Raw genomic sequence first — 22,938 nt, forward strand, 5'->3', positions numbered from 1 at the left:
TGCACACAAATTCCGTTGCTCTCGGGCCTTAACGGGCAGTTGTTCTTGTTCACAATCAGATCAGCAGCAGAAGAAGTTGGTGCAAGTTCGTGTCGTGAGTTCGTCCTGATTTTCGGTGGTGAAAAGGAAAGGAAAAGCGAAAAAAAAAAGTGCGGAGCAAGGTTCTCCCCGAAGATCGTGATTTGCCGGAATTGGTCTGTGGGAAAATGTCCTGAAGTTCGAAGCCGATCGTGACCGTGTTTCGAGAATCGTCCTCTTTTGTTTATGTCGGTTGTCGCGTGTTTTCTTTCTTGCTCCTTCTCCGTCAGTTCGCTCCCTCTCCTTCGATAAGATCGTCGAAAGATGGCTGAAGTGTTCCTTCGGCGCAGCGAGTAAAATCTTCTGGCCTACTGTTGTGTTGTTTTGCTGACCGGTGCACGTTGTTTTACGTTGAGATAAGAAGTAAAAAAAGCGTTGAGTGTTTGTGATCTGATCGTGGTTGGCCGTGTACGGGCTTGGATGTGAATTTTGACAGAGGAAGAAAAGTTCGAGGAAAATCAGGCGGAAGAAGACAAGATGGCCAGCACCAGTGCCACCCAGGACACGCAGGCCGCGACCCAGACGCAACAGTCCGGACTCCCCTGGAGCCAGCTGGAGAGCCAGCCGATCCAACAGATCTGGGGACGGCTGTACGCCAAGAGCCTGAAGATCACCAGCCTCGGTACTAAACAAGCTCTGCCCGTCGTTTCCCCGACCGTGTCGGAAAATTACGGTATAATCAGATTTTACGACCGTGTCTGCGGAATCGCCACTTCGATGGGGGCGCACCTTTTCTAACAAACAATTTGCTTCTTCTTTTTGCACAGACCTCTGCGAGGAGGTGTTCAAAGCCGGCCGGGTTGATGATAATCACCTGTGCATTGACAAAACTCATCTTCCGGAGAAGATGTTGGCGCGGATCAGCAAGGTGCACTTTACCATCCACAAGGACATCAGCGACCTGCTGAATCCGGTGTACATTGAGGTGAGGGATAGTTTTAACATTAAAGAATCAGAAAAAATAGGAAAACTCTATTTTTCATGATTTGATTATTCGAAGTTTTTTTTTCTGGAGATAATCGAACTTTACATGATCAAGTCTGGACGGTTTTAATTTCGAATTGGTTTAAAAGAGCCCTCATACCCGATAGATAGTGCATTTTTCAAAAAGCTTCCCCAACACAGACTTGAGTTTCATGTACCGAACTAGCATTTCGAGACCTCTTTGCTCTCTTGAACTATCTTAATAGATTCCAGCGAGTTTTGTACAAGAGAGCACTGAGGCATCTTCCAGCAAACATCTAAATGTGGCAAGTCAATACAAAGTGTAATTATCTATCAAAGGTGCAAATGCGGGTACTACAGTTTACAGCGATCCCGGTCAGCAGACAATGTAGAGACGGTTCAGTAAAAAAACATAATAAGAGTAACTGCTAAAGCTGACGCGGCAACCGATTTCAGTCAATACAATCAACCACGACTGCTGAGTGAAGATAACTCACTGATGGCTGAAAACTTTAGGTTGTGCTCTTGGCGTAACCCGTGTTCACAGGCCATCTGCTCGATTCCTCTACAGAGTCTGTCTTAGACCAAGGGGCGACGGAATTATCATGATCGGTTTGTTGTAAGTTTTTTCTAGTGTTGCAAACTGCCGTTCTACGCATAATTGTCCCATGTCATTTTTGGTCGATTCTGACTTTTTGTCATTTTTAGGTTTAGTTTGACGTTTACTTTTCGAAAAACACATAAAATCTAGTACTTTGTTAGGAAACTCATCAAAAACAACACCAAGTCTGTTTGTCCCGTCGTTGTACTTCTACGCATAATTGTCCCACCAAGTATTTTCCCTCGCGGAATCATTAGTTTTACAAAGCATTGTGTCTTGTTTACCTTTTGTAAAGCAAGAGAATAACAAATAAGAGTGATAAACTGCTAACTGGGGCGATCAGGGGCATATGTGGTGAATATGGACCCACGGGACAATTCGACGGTAACATTTCAAAAGGCATCATGTACATTTTGACACTTTCTGGGTTATTGCATATTCTAAAAGTACTCCTAATAAGCTACCTCTCCACCAAAAATGAGCAAAAGTTACTTCAGTAAAGTCTGTTTAATCATGATTTTAAATAAAGTAACATAAACAAAAGCTCTGTCATCAGCAGTCCCTGTTTATAAAGCCCTGTCAACCTGTCAAACAAAAGACTACATGAACCTCGTGACGGAAAAAAAGCTACATGAAAAAAGCGCCATGTACATTCGGCGAAGAAAAACGAATCATAACAAAGCGCCCCCCTCAATGACAGCAGGGTGATATCGACGTTGGTGATTTCAAAAGGAGTTATGTTTGTTTTACTCAAATAAAATTACGAAAATGATGTTTTATTGAATTTGGATGGTCAAGTATCAATAAAAGCAACGTTTTTCATCATTTGTTATCATTAGAACATCTGATTTTGCTTTTATATTAAAATGGGAATTGAAAATGGATGCTCAACATTCAAATGCGTTTTTCTCAAAACGCAAGGTTTGTACATGATGCTTTTTGAAATGTTGGCGTCGAATTATGCGTAGAAACACAAAAAACGGTCGAAAAATTTCAATCGCTTTTTTCTCAGTTGCATTTTTTTGAACATTGGACAATTATGCGTAGAACGGCAGCAAAGTTCGATGAAATTTTTTTGATTTCCAGCTTTGAGAACATAAAAGGTTACTTTTACATCGATGCAGTTTATATGCTTGTTGATGAAGACGCTCGTCCTCGGTACTATAATGTATTCTTAGCTGGTACATTGCTTTTAGATACTTGAATCTCACGTCCTGAATTGGGAAGTTCATTGTCAACCAGTAAATGTCTCGGGTGAGTTTTCAAAAAGCCGTAAGAGCCACCGTGACCTCCGACACTAATATTCGTTTTTCTCTAAATTGTATCAACATTTAATTTATTTTTAATTCGGGACACTTGAAAGGCGTGTAGATGAACAATCTTAAGCATTTTTGAAATTTGTTTTTCGTAAGTAGGTCGAATACCTATGCAAAAAAGGCTTCGTTTTCCATTGGCTCCTTACGTCTTTTTGAAAACTAATCAAAGATGTGAAGTTAATAGATCAAGTCAAATAGCATTTGAGGACGCCCTATGATTTGAACGCCCTATCCACGAATGGCTCCAATCCACAACCGTTGATACTTCTGTTTGTTATAGCTGTATTAGAAACTCTCCTGGTGACAAATTTTCAACATGGAGGACACCATGGCGACCTGCTTACCGGCTTCAGCCAAAACTTTGCACTGCTTTGCCGTGAAGATCACCGTGTGGCCCTCTTTACAGATTCGACTCACCGTTCGAACTGCACAGACTCCTCTCCGTTGAAGTTCTGTTCCGATGTTGCCAGGTGACACGATGCTCCTGAGTCCAAGTACCAAGCGGTACTTTCTCGATCTGTTTCTCTGGACACTTGGCCGCCAAATACCCCGGCTTGTCGCATACAAAGCATCGCTTTTTTTGCTTTGACTGCAGCTGCTCCCTGGTCCGACTCGAACTTGTACCCCTGGTACAAAGTGCACAAAGATTCGTCTGCAGATTCCGAGCCACCGTTTCCGTTTGATGGAACTTCCGGAACGCTTCCATTGCTGCAAGGAGTTCTTGGCATCTTCAAATCTAGTCCGACAGCTTTAATTATTTTCTCGGTTTGATGCTAAGGCCTATAGCCATTTAGCAAAGTAAAACACGTCTTGCTGGTTTGAGGTGTGAAACAAGATTGACTTTTTATTCCAACTGAACTAAGAAGGTAACAAACGCCAGTTCAACAAATAGTCGCAGATGTTATTACTGTAGCAGGCCTTGACCTGCACAGCTGATGCAAGTCAGTTCAATCCCGACTAGCAAACCAGTCGGATGCAAATAAACAGTTTTTCCGCTACAACTAACTGTCTTTCTGTTGCATAGCAACGTATTTAACAATTGGCGACGAGGAGAAAAAATTTTCTCGGAAAATTCTCGAAGCTCTCAAACCCTTAAGAAGTCATCAAGATGACCGATCCGGACTTGAAGAACGCGATTTTGCGGCTGACGGACATATTGGCCAAGCAGCAGGAGACCCTCGAACGGTTGCAGAACCAGGGTCATCCGGCTGGCGGCGCAGAACGGATCGTCGAGTCGCTGGCAAGCGGAATTCAAGAGTTCCAGTACGATCCGGATGCCGGAGTCTTCTTCGATGGCTGGTACGGGAGGTACGAGGACGTTTTCACCAAGGACGGCAAGGACCTCGACGACCCCGCTCGAGTGAGGTTGCTTCTACGGAAGCTCAGCACGCCCGTCCACGAAAAGTACACCAACACGGTTCTTCCCAACCATCCCCGGGATTTCACGCTGGCGCAGACCGTCGCGAAGCTCAAGAAGCTCTTCGGCCGGCAGAAATCCGTTTTCCACGCCCGTTACCAGTGCTTGCAGTACGCCAAGAACGACGCGGATGACTTCACGACCTATGCTGCCACGGTGAACAAACACTGTGAAGCGTTCCAGCTCTCAAGCTTTCCTCGGACCAGTTCAAAGCGCTCCGGTTCGTCTGTGGACTCCAATCGCCACGGGACGCGGACATACGAGCCCGACTGATCTCCAAGCTTGAAGCCGACGAAACCGCAGCTGTCGAAGCAGCCGCAGCAGGCGCTGCCGCCGGCGACGCTGGCGCAGCAGGCGTTGCTGCCCGCAGCAGGGTGACCCTGGAGAACCTCGTGGAAGAGTGCCACCGTGTGGCCAACCTGAAGCAGGACACGCTGATGGTGGAGAACAAAGATGCACGCAACGTCAACATTGTGTCTCGCAACCAGAAGAAGCCTGCCTCGCAGGGGAAACCAAAAACCCCGAAAACGCCCTGTTGGAAGTGCGGGGACAACCACTACGTTCGAGAGTGTCCGTTCGCTTCGCACACCTGTTCCAGATGCAAGCAACAAGGACACAAAGAGGGCTATTGCTCCAGCAACAAGCCCACCACCTCGAAGCAGACGAAGCCCAAGGAGAACGTGAGGTCGAAAGGTATCTTCACGGTCTGCAACATCGGAAGCAAGCGGAAGTTCGTTCCGGTCGAGCTCAACGGCACAGCAGTCAAGCTCCAGCACGACTCGGCGTCCGACATCACCATCATTTCGCAAGAAACATGGACCAGCATCGGACAGCCAGCCGCTCGACCCACCGACGAATCTGCTGTCACGGCTTCCGGAAGCAGCCTCAACCTTCTCGCCGAGTTCCAGACCGAGATCACCATCGGAGGCGTCACCAAGCGTGGACGCATCTTCATCTCGGACAGCGCCGAACTCAACGTCCTTGGCATCGAGACGATGGATCTTTTTGATCTGTGGTCTATTCCGATCAACAACTTGGTCAACGCCGTGCACCAACGCCCCGACCAAGTCATCGAGCAACTCAAGCAGCAGTTTCCGGAGGTGTTCCGAAGCACGCTGGGTAGATGCACCAAAGCGCAGGTGAAGCTGTACCTCAAGCCCGACGCACGTCCAACCTACTGCCCGAAGCGACCAGTGGCGTACGCCGCTCTTCCGAAGGTGGACGCAGAACTGCAGCGGCTCCAGGACAACGGTATCATCTCGCCAGTTCAATTCTCGGACTGGGCAGCTCCGATAGTCGTCGTGCGCAAGGCGGACAACGTCTCCGTCAGGATTTGCGGTGACTACTCGACGGGGCTGAACAACGCGCTTGAATCTGACCGTCACCCGCTGCCTCACCCCGACGACCTCTTCGCGGAACTGGCTGGCGCACACTTCTTCACACATCTCGATTTGTCTGACGCCTACCTGCAGGTCGAGGTCGAAGAGGAATCGCGAAAGCTGCTCACCGTGAACACGCATCGTGGCCTGTTCCAGTACAACCGACTGCCGCCTGGAGTCAAGCCGGCGCCTGGAGCCTTCCAGCGCATCACCAACAGCATGGTTGCCGGCATTCCTGGAGTCAAGACGTACCTGGACGACATCCTCATCGCTGGCCGCACCAGAGAGGATCACGATCGCAGTCTTCGCGCTGTTCTCGAGCGCGTGCGTGAGTATGGCTTTCACTTACGCATCGAAAAGTGCCGTTTCGCCCTGCCACAGATCAAGTTCCTCGGACACATCGTGGACAAAGACGGCATTCGGCCCGATCCATCCAAAACGGAGGCCATCGCCCAGATGCAGCCGCCGAAGGATGTCCAGCAGCTGAGGTCCTACCTCGGCGCAATCAACTACTACGGACGGTTCGTGAAGCAGATGAAGCAGCTCCGGGCTCCCCTGGACAATCTGCTCAAGAAGGACGCACCCTGGCGCTGGTCCGCAGAATGCCAGAAATCGTTCGAGCAGTTCAAGGCCATCCTGCTTTCCGATCTGCTGCTCACCCACTATGACCCGTCCAAGGAGATCGTTGTCGCAGCAGATGCATCGAAGTACGGCCTCGGCGCCGTCATCATGCACCGATTCCCGTCCGGTGAAGTGAAGGCCATCGCGCACGCCTCTCGCTCACTGACGCCGGCGGAGATGAACTACGGACAAGTGGAGAAGGAAGCCCTGGCCCTGGTTTTCGCTGTCACGCGATTCCACAAGATGCTGTACGGACGCCACTTCCTCCTGCAAACCGATCATCAACCGCTGCTCAAGGTATTCGGCTCGAAGAAAGGCATTCCTGTCTACACGGCGAATCGTCTTCAACGCTGGGCCTTGACGTTCCTGCTGTACGACTTCGACATCCAGCACGTTTCGACGACGGCTTTCGGCTACGCTGATTTCCTCTCCCGGCTGATGTCATCCCAAAGCCGGCCAGACGAGGATTACGTGATTGCCGCCGTCTACGTCGAATCCGAAGCCAGAGCCATCCTCGACGACTCAATCAGCAACCTTCCAGTCACTCACAAGATGATCGTGGCTGAGACGCGAAAGGATCCAGTTCTCCAGCAAGTGGTGAGTTTCCTCAACGAAGGTTGGCCAGCGAGCGCCAAGCTGATTGCTGACCCTGATGTCAGAAAGTTCTTCGCTCGGCGCGATGGACTCCAAGTCGTCGACGACTGTGTGATGTTCGGCGATCGGATCGTCGTGCCCCTCAAGTTCCGCAAACGGATCATTCGCCAACTGCATCGTGGACACCCAGGGATGGACCGCATGAAGTCTCTGGCCCGCAGCTACGTTTACTGGCCGAACGTAGACGACGATGTGGTGCAGTTTGTTCGCCAGTGCAAACCGTGCGCTGCTGCAGCGAAATCCCCGACGAAGGCGACCCTCGAGTCGTGGCCTCTCCCGGACAGGCCGTGGCAACGTGTCCACATCGACTACGCTGGACCAGTCGATGGTTGCTACTACTTCGTCATCGTGGATGCCTACTCCAAGTGGCCCGAGATCTTCCGCACTCGTGCCATAACCGCAACTGCAACCCTGGACATGCTTCGTGAGACCTGTTCCCGTTACGGCAACCCGGACGTCCTGGTCTCAGACAACGGAACGCAGTTCACCAGCGGGCAGTTCCAGGAGTTTTGCCATGCAAATGGTGTCACCCATCTCCGCACTGCGCCCTACCACCCGCAGTCAAACGGCCAAGCGGAGCGATTCGTTGACTCACTCAAACGTGGCCTCAAGAAGTTGAGTGAGGGGGAAGGCTCGCCCACACTGGATCACTTGCAAACGTTCTTGTCGGTGTACCGTTCCACGCCCAACCGGAACACACCGAACATGACGTCTCCAGCTGAAGCATTCCTTGGACGACCGGTGCGTACCACACTGGACCTGCTGAAGAAGCCTGTTCCTGCCACACCGGTCGCCGTCAACCACAAGCAGAACGAGCAGTTCAACCGTCGGCATGGAGCCGTCAAGCGCGAGTTCAAGGACGATGACCTGGTCTACGCCGAGTACCACCAGCGCAACACCAAGTCCTGGATTCCTGGCCGTGTCGTCGAACGGAAAGGTTCCGTCAACTACATCGTGCAGCTGGACCTGGAAGGAAGACAGAGGATCGTGAGTTCGCACGTCAACCAGTTACGCCCTCGCTACGATGCTGAAGTTCCTGACCAAGTCCAACAACGTCTACCGTGGGAGATCCTGATCGAAGAAGCTCGACCGTTGCTGCTAGCCGACCAGGAAGAACCTGAAGCTCCCATCGAGATCGACATTCCTGTTCCGGACAGTCCCGCACCACCGGCCCTGCCTGGAACCGAAGATCCACTGGAAGGTGGATCTGGCACAAACCACTTTGTACTGCCTGAAGAAGATGCCGTACCCGCCGACAAGCCCGTAACGCCGCCGAAGCCGCCGACACCGGTACTTCCTGTTGGTCCACGACGTCCCATTCGACCATCCAGAATTCCACGGTGGCTGAATTTGTACGACATCTCTTAAGGGGGAGATGTAGCAGGCCTTGACCTGCACAGCTGATGCAAGTCAGTTCAATCCCGACTAGCAAACCAGTCGGATGCAAATAAACAGTTTTTCCGCTACAACTAACTGTCTTTCTGTTGCATAGCAACGTATTTAACAATTACGTTCCAATATTCCAGCACCTTTAAAATCCCTGGGCTTTGTCATAATGAGTGTCATAGGTTTGATGCTTGTTTGGCAAAGAGTATGATTTGATTCGATGTGGAATTAAAATCGAAGTTTTCAGTATATTGCTGAAGCTTCCATTTTTACACATGGACACCACTTCATGCTGCGAGAACCCACTTTGGCGCAGTCTCAGGGCTTAATCGATGGCCGGTAAGCTGTCATCGAGACAAGGAGGTTCTTCGATAGTGGAAATATCACATTTGTACAATGAATCGCTACATATGTGATTTTTCCCTATCTTAATGTGGGTGTCAGGTTAGGATGCGGGTTTAAAAAAATAGTGTTTGTAGAATTTAGGATTTTAACTATAAATATCAACTTTTTATACTTTGCCTTTAGTTATTTAGGGACAAAATTAGTAACAGTGAATTTAGTAATTCTATCAGAATCGGTAATTTTCATTCAATTAGCATAAAAACCATTCTGATTTGTCAAAATTTCCATAGAGTCTCGATCAATCAATAGTGAAATGATATCGGACTAAATTCGTTGATCTGTTGAACTAACGGTTGTCGGATAATGATTGTATCGACCATTGTTGCGAATCGAGGATCTACTGGAATTCTGACGATCAAATGGTCGTCTCTTTTTCAATTCACGACTTGTAAAATATTAACTGTTATTATTTTTTTTTTGTTTTTTAAAAGAAGCCAGAAATGTTTTAAAAGAAACGTTTTTTGGCTATTAATTAAAATGTCGGGGATTTGAGATAAGAGTAGCTTTCGGATAGGTTGCTTTAAATCTTGTATTCAATTCAAGTTAGGTAGTTATCCGCAAATGAAAATTTGGACTTATATGAATAATTGAACATTTTGGACTTATGAATAACACACAACTGTGCATTTATTCTAGAGTCAGATCCATACAGCGTCAGTGTTTATTTGGTCGAAGTGTACTAATTCATTGGCAGATCTGATTCTAGTTGTAATGAACGACAAGACTACTGACGGACGTGACAGGACGAGGGCCCAGTTTAGAGGTTTCGACATCAACAATGTGCGGCTGAATCACCCTGCAAAAAAAAAAAAAAGAAATATTCCAGCACCTTTAAAATAGCACACAGGTCCTTCCGCAATACTGGAAAGGGGCAAAGCAATTTGCAAAAGAATGTGGATATCATCGGAACCCCTGTCATTCGTGTGGATTTCGAAGAACTTTCGGCAGACTTTGAAAGTTGACACGTGATCATCTGCGGAAGAGTTTTGCTTCGACGGATTGTGGATGCCTTCCCGTTTGAGTGCCGGTATCCGAAGACTTGGGAAAATCGGGTCTGGATTATACAAAAGTTGCTTCATTTATTCTATAATTTTGATTCTATGACCTCTTTTTGCCTTTCTTACCTCATAGAGGAAAGGCTATAAAATTACTCGAAAATTGAGCTTCGTAATTTGACCCACCTTCAAATTATATACATATCGACTCATAATCAAATTCTGAGCAAATTTATGTATGTGTGGTGGGATGTTGATCAAAAAATTGTCACTCGATTATCTCGAGATTGACTGAACCGATTTTGTCCGTTTTGGCCTCATTCGATCCGTCTTGGGGTCCCATAAGTCGCTATAAAAAATTATGCAATTTAGTTAAGTACTTCAAAAGTTATGCTAAATAAACGATTTTGACTAAAGTTCGGAAGATTGTAAAAAGGTTGTTTTTTTTTTTGTAAGAAAACGCGTCATGTTATACATTTTCAGAAAGGTATTTAAATCCCGCGGCGGGCGCTCTAAAATTCTTTGTGTAAATATGGGTATTCGGCGCCGTCGCTCCGTGCCATACTTTCATACACTTAGGAGCCCAGGGCGGCGAAGTCCTTGTAGATAAAAAGGAAGACACTAGTGGTTGGTACTAGCAATGGTGGCTGACAGCTATAAAGTCAACTTCGTTTCGTTTATTTAAAAGACCTTTCCAACGCGTCCAAGACATTGAAGATCTGACAACCCTATCAACAATTATAAGCACTTAAGTGTTATTTATGCACTTTTTGGAGGCCGGATCTCAGATTTTTTGATGAAAACGTTGTCCGAATCTCTCATGCGACCTATCGTAGGATACGAATCAAAAGGCCTTTTCAACGAACACGAAATGGATTGGAGATCTGACTACCCTATCATAAGTTGTAAGCACATAAGTGCCCTGCAATATGAAGATCTGACTAGCTAGCAGGTATCAATTATGAGTCAAATTGATAAAACACTGAAAATCACCGCCCTTTTGTGTCTATTTTGGATAGCTCCCTTTAAATGTGAGGAAGGCACCAACCAACCTAGGGTGGATTAAGTAACGTTTTTATAATTGATTCCCCTCTCCCTTCCCCAGGACTGCTCGCGCAACGGCACCTACCTGAACGAGAAGCTGATCGGCACGGGCCGGCGGATGATCCTGAAGAACAACGACGTGATCGGGCTGGCGCACGCCACCTACAAGGCGCTGCAGTTCAAGGAGGTCAGCCGCAACCAGGACGAGCTGCAGTATCTGCCGAGCGCCATCCGCGACAAGTACTACGTGGGCAAAAAGCTCGGCTCGGGGGCGTGCGGCGTGGTGCACTTGATCTTCGACACGGTCAGCTGCCAGCCGTACGCCATGAAGCACGTGGTGAAGAATCTGCTCGTGGAGAGCACCCGGCCCCGTATCCTGAACGAGCCGAACCGGGTCATGAACGAGGTCAACATCATGAAGGCGTTGGACCACGTGAGGATTGGTTGGCTTTGAGTCGGTTGAAGTTGTGGTAAATTGTTGGTTTTTCTTTTCTTTAAGCCCTGCGTTATCAAAATGCACGACATTGTAAACAGGCCCACCTCGGTTTGCATGGTGCTGGAGTACATGGAGGGTGGCGACCTGTTGACGCGAATCACCAGCCAGAAGGCCCTCTCCGAACAGACCTCGAAACTGTTCTTCCTCCAGATGTGCCTCGCCGTGCAGTACCTGCACGCCAAAGGTAGGAGGGTCAATTTGAATAATTTCGATTTTGGATTTGTTTTTTTTACCTGAGTCAAACGAGATTTATGTCCGTGGGAATAAAACTCCCACTGAGAGGGTGTCTCGTTCTGCTCTTTATGCTCTAGTTTCATTGCTAAGAAAAAGGTCTAAATCTCGTGCGCAGCTCAGGTAGAATGGGATCAAGTTCATTGATCTTTGTACATCTGTTTTTATTTTCATTCTTTTTCTCTATCTTCAAGGAATCACCCACCGTGATCTCAAGCCGGACAACATCCTGCTCCAGGATGGCAACGAGGAGACCCTGCTGAAGGTGTCCGACTTTGGACTGTCCAAGTTCGTGCACACCGACTCGGTGATGCGAACGCTGTGCGGAACGCCCCTCTACGTCGCGCCCGAAGTGCTGATGACCGGCGGCCGCGGCACGTACACCAGCAAGGTGGACATCTGGTCCCTCGGCGTGGTCCTGTTTACGATGCTGAGCGGCACGTTGCCCTTCTCGGACGAGTACGGCAGCCCGGCGACGGAACAGATCAAACGGGGCAAGTTTTCCTTCCGCCACCGCATCTGGCGCTCGGTTTCGGCCCCCGCCCGCAAGCTCATCATGGACATCCTGACGGTGGACCCCAAGTGTCGACCCTCGCTCGAGCAGATCATGCAGAGCACGTGGATGCGCGACCCGGACGTCACCCGGAAGGCCGAAAAGCTGATGGGGATGAAGGTGAACGGCGGCAAGAAACCGTCCACGTCGTCCGACATCGAGAACAACAACGAGAAGGTGTTTGCCGAGCCGCCCAAGAAGCGCCAGCGCACCAAGTGACTAGAGACGGGTTTGCGGGAGGAAAGCCGTTCGGAAATTCCGTTACGGGTACGCGTGAGGAAGGGAGTTAACGTTAAACTGAGTATTCGAGAGTGATAGCGAGAGAAAAAGCTGAATTCCAAAACAAGAGTTAGAGATAGAGAGAGAAAACCGCGCGTTGATTGTGTCGATCCTTGCGTAATTTGTTGTTGATTTGAACTGATTAAGCACATTTATTATTTTTGATCGCGCGCGCGCTCCAGAGCTTCCCTTAGTTACAAAATGGCACAGCAGAGAAAAAGCGCCCTCGAAAAGGCCCCCAGCAGAACAAGTAGCAGTATTTCGTACCGTACGTATTTTCGATTAGCGAGAGAGTTGGATGTTTTCGTTTCTGGCGGCACTAGCAAATTCACACATTCTGGAAGCTACCACCAATGTCGCGGGCAGCTTCCGACGAGTGTTGGCGGGTAAAAAACAAACTAAATGGCAAATTGCATGCAACCGCTCGGCAAAGACCTCTGGGCTTATCACCGCAGCAGTGTTAAGCCGCGAGGACGCCGACGGGAAGAAACGAAAGCATCGTCGCGCAAGCTGAAAGAAGTGTTGATTTTTTTTTCTTGGTTCGTTGTGGAACCTACCACTACTTATATATATATATTTTTACGGGGACACTGTTTCAAATTCTTTTGAAAGCAAAATAAAGCAAAATTCTGTATAGAGAGAAAGAGCGTTGAGCGAAAAGCAAGGATTGCGTTTAGAAAGCAAACTCAGGAGACACTCAGGATGAAGTACAAACAAAAGTGATTGGTGCAATCTCTCGGATAAACGACGACGACGAGGAGCACAATTGATCGGTATACGTAACTGCTAAGCTGCCATGACCGGAACAACCGTGCGGAAGCAACAAGGTTGTTCGAAAACCGTATTGAATAAGAAGGCTAGCGAAAAAAGCATAAAACTAATTGTTAGGTTCTAAGTAGTTGATACTTTTTTACGTGATGTTTGTTTTAAGGACGAATAAAGACATTTTTTCTTGTTTCATATAAAAAGTGCTGATTTTGATTTTAGTGAGTTGAGAAACTGCAAAAGGGGGGAGCAGGCCAAGGATTGATACCTAAGAGCATGCAATGGCACTGATCTTTTTGCGTGCTCTTCGGTTGACATCCAGGTAAGGAACATCCTGGAAGGAGCGCAACTAACTACATCCGGATTTCTGTTAGATCATACAGTATAGTATAGCTCTGGTTCCTTGCAAGTGTCCTATTTTCTTACCTCCACGTTGCCTTGGTTTTCCTGATGACCTAGCTGGTGGCCTGTGGAAACGGATCGTAAACCTTTGGGTCAGAGTCGAGACGGCTAAAAGAAAGAGGCGCGACAATGTGGGAAAGGGAAGTAATTTGTGATTGTAGACGGTATTGTTTTGATTCGCAGTATGTTGAGTCAACTGCTGTGGATGTACCTGAAACATCGCACAACGGGGTTTCTCTTCTCTTCATTCTCAGCTACCACCTATCTCCTTTTTTATTTTGCTCTACTGATTCTCAATTCTTCACTGATTCTTCTATTTAATATCCATCATTTGATTTTGATTTTACTAACTTTTGATTCTCTTATCTCTCAAAGCTTTTCCACTCTTTTTTACCAATTGATACTGCTGTAACAAACTTTGTTTTGTTTTTTTTTTTCTTAAAAATATACTTTTCCTTACTGTACTAGTAATATCAAGTCTATTCATCATTTACCTAATCTTTTTTGATTTATTGCGAATTTATTTGTTTGAATAATTCTTTATCTGTCCAATAAATTATCATTATTATAATTATTGGTAGATCGAAGTAATCCGGTCATGGAGGATTTGGCTCTGGAAGTCGACGTCTGTAAGCTGAGTAAAAATAAAATCATTCTACTGCGAACAGTCTACAAGACAAGACGTGTTTTCTCTACTCTACTAAAGGTTATGGGCCCAGCTCAAACCTAGAAGAAGTTCAAGAAGTTAATTTTGAAATTTGAAGATGTCGACGAGAAGGTCACCAGTTCGAGATCCAGCACGAAACCAGAACGGAGAAGGTGGAAATGCTGGTCAAGAGAATGCTGGTCAAGTCGGCAGAGGCGGTCGCGCCTACGGTGGTTCTGTTTCGCTTCCGGCTATCGAGAAATTGAGAGGCCGGGACAACTACACCACTTGGGCGTTCGCTATGAAGATGACGCTGATCCGAGAAGGAACCTGGTCAGCGGTCAAGCCACCGGCGGAAGTTGCTGTGGACGAAGATCTGTCGCTGCGCGCGTTGTCGGCGATCTGTTTAAGTCTGGAGTCCTACAACTACAGTCATGTGGCGGATGCGGCAACCGCCGCGGAAGCTTGGGAGAAGCTGGAGAACGCTTTCCAGGATAGCGGTTCTACCCGGCGTATTGGATTGTTGCGACAGTTTACATCCGTGAAGCTTGTCAACTGTGCCAGTGTCGAAGCCTACGTCGATCAAGTTATGACTGCGAGTCAACGTCTAGCTGCGATCGGGTTCAAGGTGGACGATTCCTGGCTGGCGGGAATTCTGCTGATGGGACTTCCCGAGCATTACGAGCCGATGATCATGGGACTCGAGGCGTCTGGGAAGGCGATGTCAGCGGATGCCGTGAAGTCGAAGATCCTGCAGGACGTGAAGGTTGAACGTGGACCGACAAGTTCGAGTGTGGATGGAGCACTGTACAGTTCGGCCAGATTCAACTCGTCCAAGGCAGCAGGATCGAAGAAACCGAAGACTTGTTACAACTGCAAGAAGGTTGGACATTTTGCTGCAAATTGTCCGGAGAAAGTGACCACGAAGGTACGGAAACCCCAGGGACTGTGCTGTATCTTCGCTATGGGTGATGTGATGACCAAGGAGTGGTATTTTGACTCGGGGGCCACCACTCACATGGCGAGGTCGGACCAAAAGTTTACGGATGAGGTACCGATGAACCACGAAGTTGGAACAGCGAACAGCAGCAACATGATGGCCGTTGCGAAGGGTTCTGTTGCCCTGGACACACGTGAAAGCGAGATCAACGTTGGCGAGGTGTTGAAGATCCCGGACCTTGCAACGAACTTGTTGTCGGTAAGTGCCATTTGTAAGCGCGGCAACAAGGTGGTCTTTACGGCGGACCGATGTGAAGTTTGGTCGTTGGACGGTGATCTGGTGATCACTGGCGTCGAGAACGATGAGCTGTACCGTTTGGAAAGACCGGAGAGATCGTTTCTGGTGAGCAAGTTGGAGCTTTGGCACAAGCGACTCGGCCATTTGAACGTTGGGAGTTTGAAGAAACTCAAACGGATGGCGGACGGAATCGAGTTCCAGGAAGGCGTGCTGCCAGATTGTGTCTCGTGCTTTGAAGGGAAGCAGACTCGACAGCCGTTTCCAAGTAGCAGCTCAAGGGCAACTGAACTTTTGGAACTGGTCCACTCTGACCTGTGTGGTCCGGTGGAGGTGCCTTCGCTTGGAGGAAGTCGGTACTTTATGACGTTCTTGGATGATGCAAGTCACAAAGTCACGGTGTACTTTCTGGAGAAGAAGAGTCAGGCACTGGATGCGTTCAAGAGGTTCAAGGCTCGAGCGGAACGAGATTCTGGTAAGAAATTGCGAGTTCTACGTACGGACAATGGCAGAGAGTACGTGAATGCAGATTTCCGCAAGGTTCTGGAGCAGGACGGGATTGGTCATCAAACCACGTGTCCGTATACACCAGAGCAGAATGGTCGGGCTGAGCGACTGAATAGGACGTTGGTCGAAAAAGCGCGGTGCATGCTGAACGAGGCCAAACTGGGCAAGGAGTTCTGGGCTGAGGCGATTTCGACAGCGGCGTACTTGGTGAACCGTTGTCCGACACGAACGCTTGGAGACATGGTGCCGGAACAAGCATGGACCGGAAAGAAGCCGAATCTCAAGAACCTGAAGGTTTTCGGTTCGAGCGTGATGGTGCACATCCCGAAGGTAAGACGACAGAAGTTTGACCCGAAATCAAGAAGAGGTACCTTCGTTGGATATTGCGAGGGCGCAAAGGGGTACCGTGTCTATGATCCTGAAACGGGAGACTTTGTGATCAGTCGGGATGTCGTCGCCATTGAAGAAGGTTCATCAATTAAGAGCGTGGCGTGTGAGCTGATTCTGAAACCGGTCGAATTCATGGAATTGCACTTTGTTGAAGCCATGCAGCCTGAGTTGCCTATCGAGCGTGAGGACGTCGTTCGAGACCGGCGGGACGAGGGAGATCAAGCGGGCGTGATCGAAATTGGTCATGAAGATCCACCCCCGGAGCCTGTTGAATCCTTGGTTGACTTCCTTGAAGATGCGCTCCCACCGCAACTAAACAGACCAGCTGACGAGCAGCAAGGGTTGAGGCGCAGCGGTCGGGAGCGCCGAGTCCCAGGCAAGTACAACGAATTCAACTGTTATGGTACTTTTCCTGGCCAAAATGTTTCTCCACAGTCAGCTGTCACATCCCCGATGCAATCCGTTATTGTTGAGATGGAAGACCCGAAGAGCTACGAGGAGGTTCTGCAACGGGCAGATCGAGATAGATGGATTGCGGCCATGCAGGAAGAGATGAACTCTCTGAGCGAGAACAGAACGTGGGTGCTCGCTGATTTGCCAAATGGACGAAAGGCAATTCGGAACAAGTGGGTGTTCAAAACAAAGCGAGGTCCGGATGGTGCTGTACAACGGTACAAGGCGCGACTGGTGGTGAAGGGTTGTTCACAACGGCCCGGTGTGGACTACGACGAAGTCTATTCTCCGGTGGTGCGGTATGCAACGGTTCGGTACCTGATGGCGCTTTCGGTGAAGTACAACCTGGACATCGATCAGATGGATGCAGTAACCGCTTTCCTGCAGGGCGAGCTGAACGACGAGGAGATCTACATGATACAACCAGAAGGGTTCGTGGATGCTGGAGGAAGAGTGTGCAGACTGAAGAAAGCGTTATACGGTCTAAAGCAGTCAAGTCGAGTTTGGAACACTCAACTGGACGCGGCTCTTCAAGTTTTTGGACTCCATCGTTCGGCAGTTGACCCGTGTCTGTACTGGTCGTTCCAGGGCGATAAGCTGTTGTTCGTGCCGATTTATGTGGACGATTTTCTCATCTTTACGAACGACCTGAACATGAAGAAAAAGTTGAAGGCGAATCTGAACAAACGGTTCAAGATGAAGGACCTGGGCCAGGCATCGCACTGTCTTGGAATCAGGATCACAAGGAATCGCGAGGATGGAAAGCTGTGGCTGGATCAACAGGCCTACGTCGAGGACATTGTAAAACGGTTCGGTATGGCGGATTGCTATCCGGTTGCTATGCCTGCGGAACCGAGCTTGCGGCTGGACAAGACCATGAGTCCTGGAACCAAGGAGGAAGCCGAGGAGATGCAAAAGGTGCCGTACAAGGAAGCTGTTGGGTGTCTTTCGTTTGCAGCTCAAGTGACACGGCCGGATATAGCTTTTGCAGTCAACATGGTGAGCCAGTTCGCTGCCAACCCTGGAAAGCAACACTGGGACGCGGTTAAAAGGATTTTCCGCTACCTGAAGGGGACTGCTAACAAGAAGCTGGAATATTCGAAGGAAGGTGCCGACCAGATCAGAGGATACACCGATGCCGATTGGGGAGGAGATCCAGATGATCGGATGTCCACAACTGGTTACGTTTTCACTCTGCAAGGTGGAGCCATATCGTGGAACGTCAAGAAGCAGCCGACAGTGGCTTTGTCGTCGTGTGAAGCTGAATACATGGCGCTTTCTCGGACGATTCAAGAAGCCATGTGGTGGAACAACCTGCGAGCTCAGATGTTCAAGGTGGAGCCTGTGGACCTGTGTTGCGACAACCAATCTGCAATCGCCATCGCTAGTAACGGTTCGTACAATCCACGCACGAAACACGTGAGCATTCGCTACCACTTCGTGCACGAGAGTCTGCAGCATGGACTTGTGAAGCTGGGATACGTATCCACCGTTGAGCAGCCAGCGGACGGATTCACGAAGCCGATGAACAGCCAGAAGCAGACGAAGCTATGCGAGGCCATTGGAATATCGGATTAGGGAGGAGTATTGGTAGATCGAAGTAATCCGGTCATGGAGGATTTGGCTCTGGAAGTCGACGTCTGTAAGCTGAGTAAAAATACAATCATTCTACTGCGAACAGTCTACAAGACAAGACGTGTTTTCTCTACTCTACTAAAATAATCTAAGCTTGTTTTTTTTTTATTCGCAATTCGCAATTTTCAGTGTAAGAACGGGCCTTGACCGATCTTATGCACTAGGTTCCCGACGAACACGCACTGCCCTTACACCTACATCTCACCCTTGCTCTGAGTCAGTACGAGCAACACGCTAGAACACGCTTTGAGTGTTCGTGCCAGGCATGCACACCTTCTTTTCCGGTTACGCATTTTAACTCGGCCGGGGGTGGTACATTACGTAGGGTTTGATGTAAGTATAAGCACCTAACCATTTATAGTGTGCCTATCAACTTTCATTAAAGCAAAAACTGTTTTATTTTTAGTTTGAATTCAAAAACTAATTGTTATTTACTGTGTATTGTTTTCTCCTGAAATCTCCCCTATCGTTGAGTCGTGTTTATCTGTTGCTATTTCTTTTGTCGCGGTGTTTTGTTACAATGTTTTGGTCCTACACACAATGAAAAAATACTCTAAATTTAAAAAGATCGCTCTTTGGATTAAAAGTTCGCGTTGGTGAATATTCGTAGAAAGTTCAAACTTTTCAATTTAAAAGTTGGAAAGTTTTTGATACTACCATGCATTTATGGAACAAAATCGTTGTATCGGTAAAAGTGTTTTACTTTTAATTGGAAAAGAAACCTCTTATAGCAAGAATAAACAACATTTAATACTACAGTGTTAATTTCAGAAAAATGTGCTTGATTCTAGGCTTGATTTTATATTTATTTTTAAAAGTTTTAAACAGTATGTTAAATAAGACATTTTGTTATTGTATTTAACGCTTCTGGCCAAAACCCGATTCCAAGCTGTACCGATTCTTAGGGTACGCCACCGGTCACTTCCGAAGACCCCAAGCTGGACGGTTCCAGACGGACGTTTCGACGCGCGACAGCAAAGTAGAGAACAGAATGGTCACGTTGCCGACCTTCATCAGGACAGGTTTGGAGAAGTTGGCTGTAGATTCGGCAAGGGTGATCGACGTTTCCTGGCTGGAAAGTGAAGTGCCTGAACGGGGAGTTCCCGATTCTGGAAGCGCATCCGGAAGATTGGGTTGATGAGGCCCTCGGAACGGATTTCGATTTCGAGCACTTCATCCTCCTACGAGAATGACACAGATTTTTTCGGCACGCTGTCCAGGGTTCATTCGGCTGGAATTGCGCCGTCGCGAGATGAGCATTTGTGGACGGTTATTTGCTAAAAGAGATGGAAGTAAGTGAAGTGGGCAAGCCACTGTACACATTCTCATTACTCACAGGTGTTGTAAACCGCCGGCACCGAGTGCAACATCCGCTCTGGCTACCTCCGATTATCCCGCTTCTCGACGTCCTCCTTTTCGTCGGCTCCTTCTCCTCACCGTGAAAATCACCTGTCTCGTACTTGTCCAAAAACCGGATGTTTATCTTCTTCAACGCAATCTCGTTGTTCACGCAACTCTTCGGCAGCGCCATCTCCTCGATGATCTCGTTACAGTCCTCGCGGGAATTGACCTTCAATCTGACGGACTTTTGTCCGGAATGCACAGCGGATTACCGCGACGAGACGAGAATCGGCGAAAGGAAAAACACTCGCGTTAAACTTTAGAAAAAGAACGTTTGTTTATTCAGCGAGAAAGTCGAACCGCACGCGACAACGTTTTGGGCGGGAATGATGCCGTGCACTCGCCGAGGCAACGCAACAGAAGGTTGGTGCAGAAACGGCGCGCCAAGGAGGAGGTGTATAGGTGAACACTGTTTACTTTCAACACTCCCCCTCAGTGTGAACCTTCTCACTGATGCTGCCCGAGCCCGAGTAGTTCGCAGAACTCCCGGTGCTTCGTTGGCCCCAACGGTTTCGTCAACACGTCAGCAGTCATCTGGTCGGTTGGGCAATACTCCAGCTTGATCTCCTTCCTCAGGCACAACTCGTGGATGTACTTCTGCTTCGTGTCGATGTGCTTGGATCGTCGGCTCGTTCGTTCGGAACGCACAAACGCCAAGCAGCCTTGGTTGTCTTCGTTGATAACCGTCGGGTTGTCTTGTTGCTCTCCGAAGTCACGGAGAAGTTGTCTGAGCCACACCGCTTCTTGGCACGACTCGCAGAGGGCGACGTACTCACTCTCCATCGATGAAAGCGTCACGCAAGGTTGGCGACGGCTCGCCCACGTGATGCTTCCTCCTCCGTACTGGAACAACATCCCGGACGTCGATCGACGGCTCTCGGCGTCTCCGGCCCAGTCAGCGTCAGAGAAACCGACAAGGTCCTGGTTCTTGTCTCCGCCGAGTTGTAGTCGATAGTCCTTGGTACCTTGCAAATATCGTAGCACTCGCTTCGCGGCAGTCCAGTCGCACTCGCGGGGTGCGCTGAATCGCCGGCCGAGAATCGCCGCCGCAGCAGCAATATCCGGTCTGGCAACAATGGCCAAGTAGAGCAGACCTCCGACGAGGCTACGATACTTCGTCGAATCCGTGAATTCCTCTCCAGCTTCTTCCACCTTCAGGTAGGCCGGATCCATCGGCGTCTTGGCAGCCTTGCACTGCTCCATGCCGAAATCCTTGAGCAGCTTGTTGGTGTAGTTCTTCAGACTCAGCTTGTACACGTCGGATTCGCGCTTCACCTCGACTCCAAGGAAATGACGAACCTCGCCGAGATCTGTCAGCTCGAACTCCGCTTTCAATCCAGTACAAGTCTCCGCCATCTTCCGTTCGTCCGTCGAGGCGATCAAAAGATCATCGACGTACACCATCAGCAACACCTTGGCTTGTCCGCGATGGTTGACGTACAAGCAGGGATCTGCTGCGGCCGCCTCGAAGCCAAGCTTCACGAGTACTCCATCCAAGCGCTTGTTCCAGCAGCGAGCCGACTGCCGCAATCCGTAGATACTGCGTTGAAGCCGGCACACGAGCTGCTCCTTCCCGGGTTCCTGGAATCCCGGCGGTTGGCGCATGTACACTTCTTCTTCGAGCGACCCATAAAGATAGGCGGTCTTTATGTCCAGATGTCGCACGGTCATCCCATGCTTCAGCGCCACCGTGAGGAACGTTCGGAAGGTTGCTTGACGTGTGACAGGTGCGAACACGTCCTCCACGTCCACTCCAGATTGCTGCGCATAGCCCTGCGCGACGAGTCTGGCTTTGAACTTCACGATCTGGTTGTTCTCGTCTCGCTTCACTTTGTAGATCCACTTCGACCCGATCGCTTTCCGTCCTTTCGGTAGCTGAACCAGCTTCCACGTTCCGTTTTGCTGGTGCGACTCAAGTTCGTCCAGCATCGCCGTCCGCCAAACGGGCTCCTTCAGCGCTTCCTTGTGATCGACGGGTTCCTCCACAGCGCACGCCGCGATCCCGACAGCGTTTTCCAGCTCGAAGTCATCCAGGTAACGCGGCCGAGTACCAAGATTCGATCTTGTCGACCGACGAGGGCTTGCGTTTGGGGTGCTTTCTGCCTCTTGGAACTCTTCGTCGTCACTTTCGCTGATCTGGCCGCCAGCGACATCGTCACCAGCCGTGTCCTCTTTGTTAGCGTCCTCCTCTTTGAGCTCCTCCTTCTTGACGACGAACGGCTTCAGCTGAATCTCCTCATCTGGGTTCTCCGTTGACCACTCCACCGTTGACGTGCCGTTGCCCAGCTCGAGAAATCTGGCATCACGGCTAACGGTGATCTTGTCCGTCTCCACGTCTACGAAACGATACGCTTTTTGCTCGAATGCGTACCCGACGAACACCAGCTTCCTTGCCTTACTGTCCAGCTTGCCACGATTGACACCCGGGACATGAACGTACGCTTCGCTGCCGAACACCCGAAGATGTTTCAAGTCGGGCTTTCGTCCCCACCAGAGCTCGTAAGGGGTGCCTTGGATCGATCTGGACGGCGTTCTGTTCTGCAGGTACGCGGCCGTGATCATGGCCTCGCCCCAGAACCGCATGTCCAGCACTGCGTCGTTCAGCATGCAGGTGGCCATTTCCGTCAACGATCTGTTCTTTCGTTCAGCGACGCCGTTCGACTGTGGGGAATGCGCGGTGGTAAACTGAGGCTTGATCCCTTCCGCCTTGTAGAAGGTGCGGAGTTCACGGTTGTCGTACTCTCCCCCTCCATCCGACCTCACCACCCGCGGCTTGCGTCCAAACAGGTTCTCCACCCAACGGACGTACTCTTTGATCCGATCGGCCGCCTCCGACTTCTGCTTCAGGAGGTAGATGACTGTGAAGCGGCTGTAGTCGTCAATCATCGTCATCACGTACCGATTACCGCTTGGCGTAACGGTTCTCATCGGTCCCCACAGGTCGGTGTGGACGATGTCCAGCACCTTCGACGACTTCCGGTCGATGACCGGTGGAAACGGAAGCCGAGCAGACTTCCCCTCCATACAGCACTCACACGCCAGTCTCAGACCGCAGTCCGTTACCTTCATCCCCGTGGCCAGGTCGTCCTTGACAAGCCGCTCCGC

At 49.3% G+C, this 22,938-nt stretch overlaps 1 protein-coding gene across 2 annotated transcripts; it reads left to right on the forward strand.

The window, feature by feature from the left end:
- Positions 1-34: 34 nt before the first annotated feature.
- Positions 35-13,269, forward strand: LOC6041564 (ovarian-specific serine/threonine-protein kinase Lok). 2 transcript variants are annotated; one of them, XM_001850757.2, is made up of 5 exons: positions 35-751; positions 846-1,003; positions 10,903-11,274; positions 11,341-11,521; positions 11,763-13,269. In XM_001850757.2, the coding sequence occupies exons 1-5, from the start codon at positions 556-558 to the stop codon at positions 12,338-12,340; spliced, it is 1,485 nt and encodes a 494-aa protein (XP_001850809.2). In that variant the 5' UTR covers positions 35-555; the 3' UTR covers positions 12,341-13,269. The 2 variants fall into 2 exon arrangements, with proteins under 2 accessions (XP_001850809.2, XP_038109045.1); XM_038253117.1 differs by having other exon boundaries at positions 36-700.
- Positions 13,270-22,938: the final 9,669 nt, after the last annotated feature.

The sequence above is a fragment of the Culex quinquefasciatus genome, chromosome 2, assembly GCF_015732765.1.
Source record: "Culex quinquefasciatus strain JHB chromosome 2, VPISU_Cqui_1.0_pri_paternal, whole genome shotgun sequence".
NCBI lineage: Eukaryota > Metazoa > Arthropoda > Insecta > Diptera > Culicidae > Culex > Culex quinquefasciatus.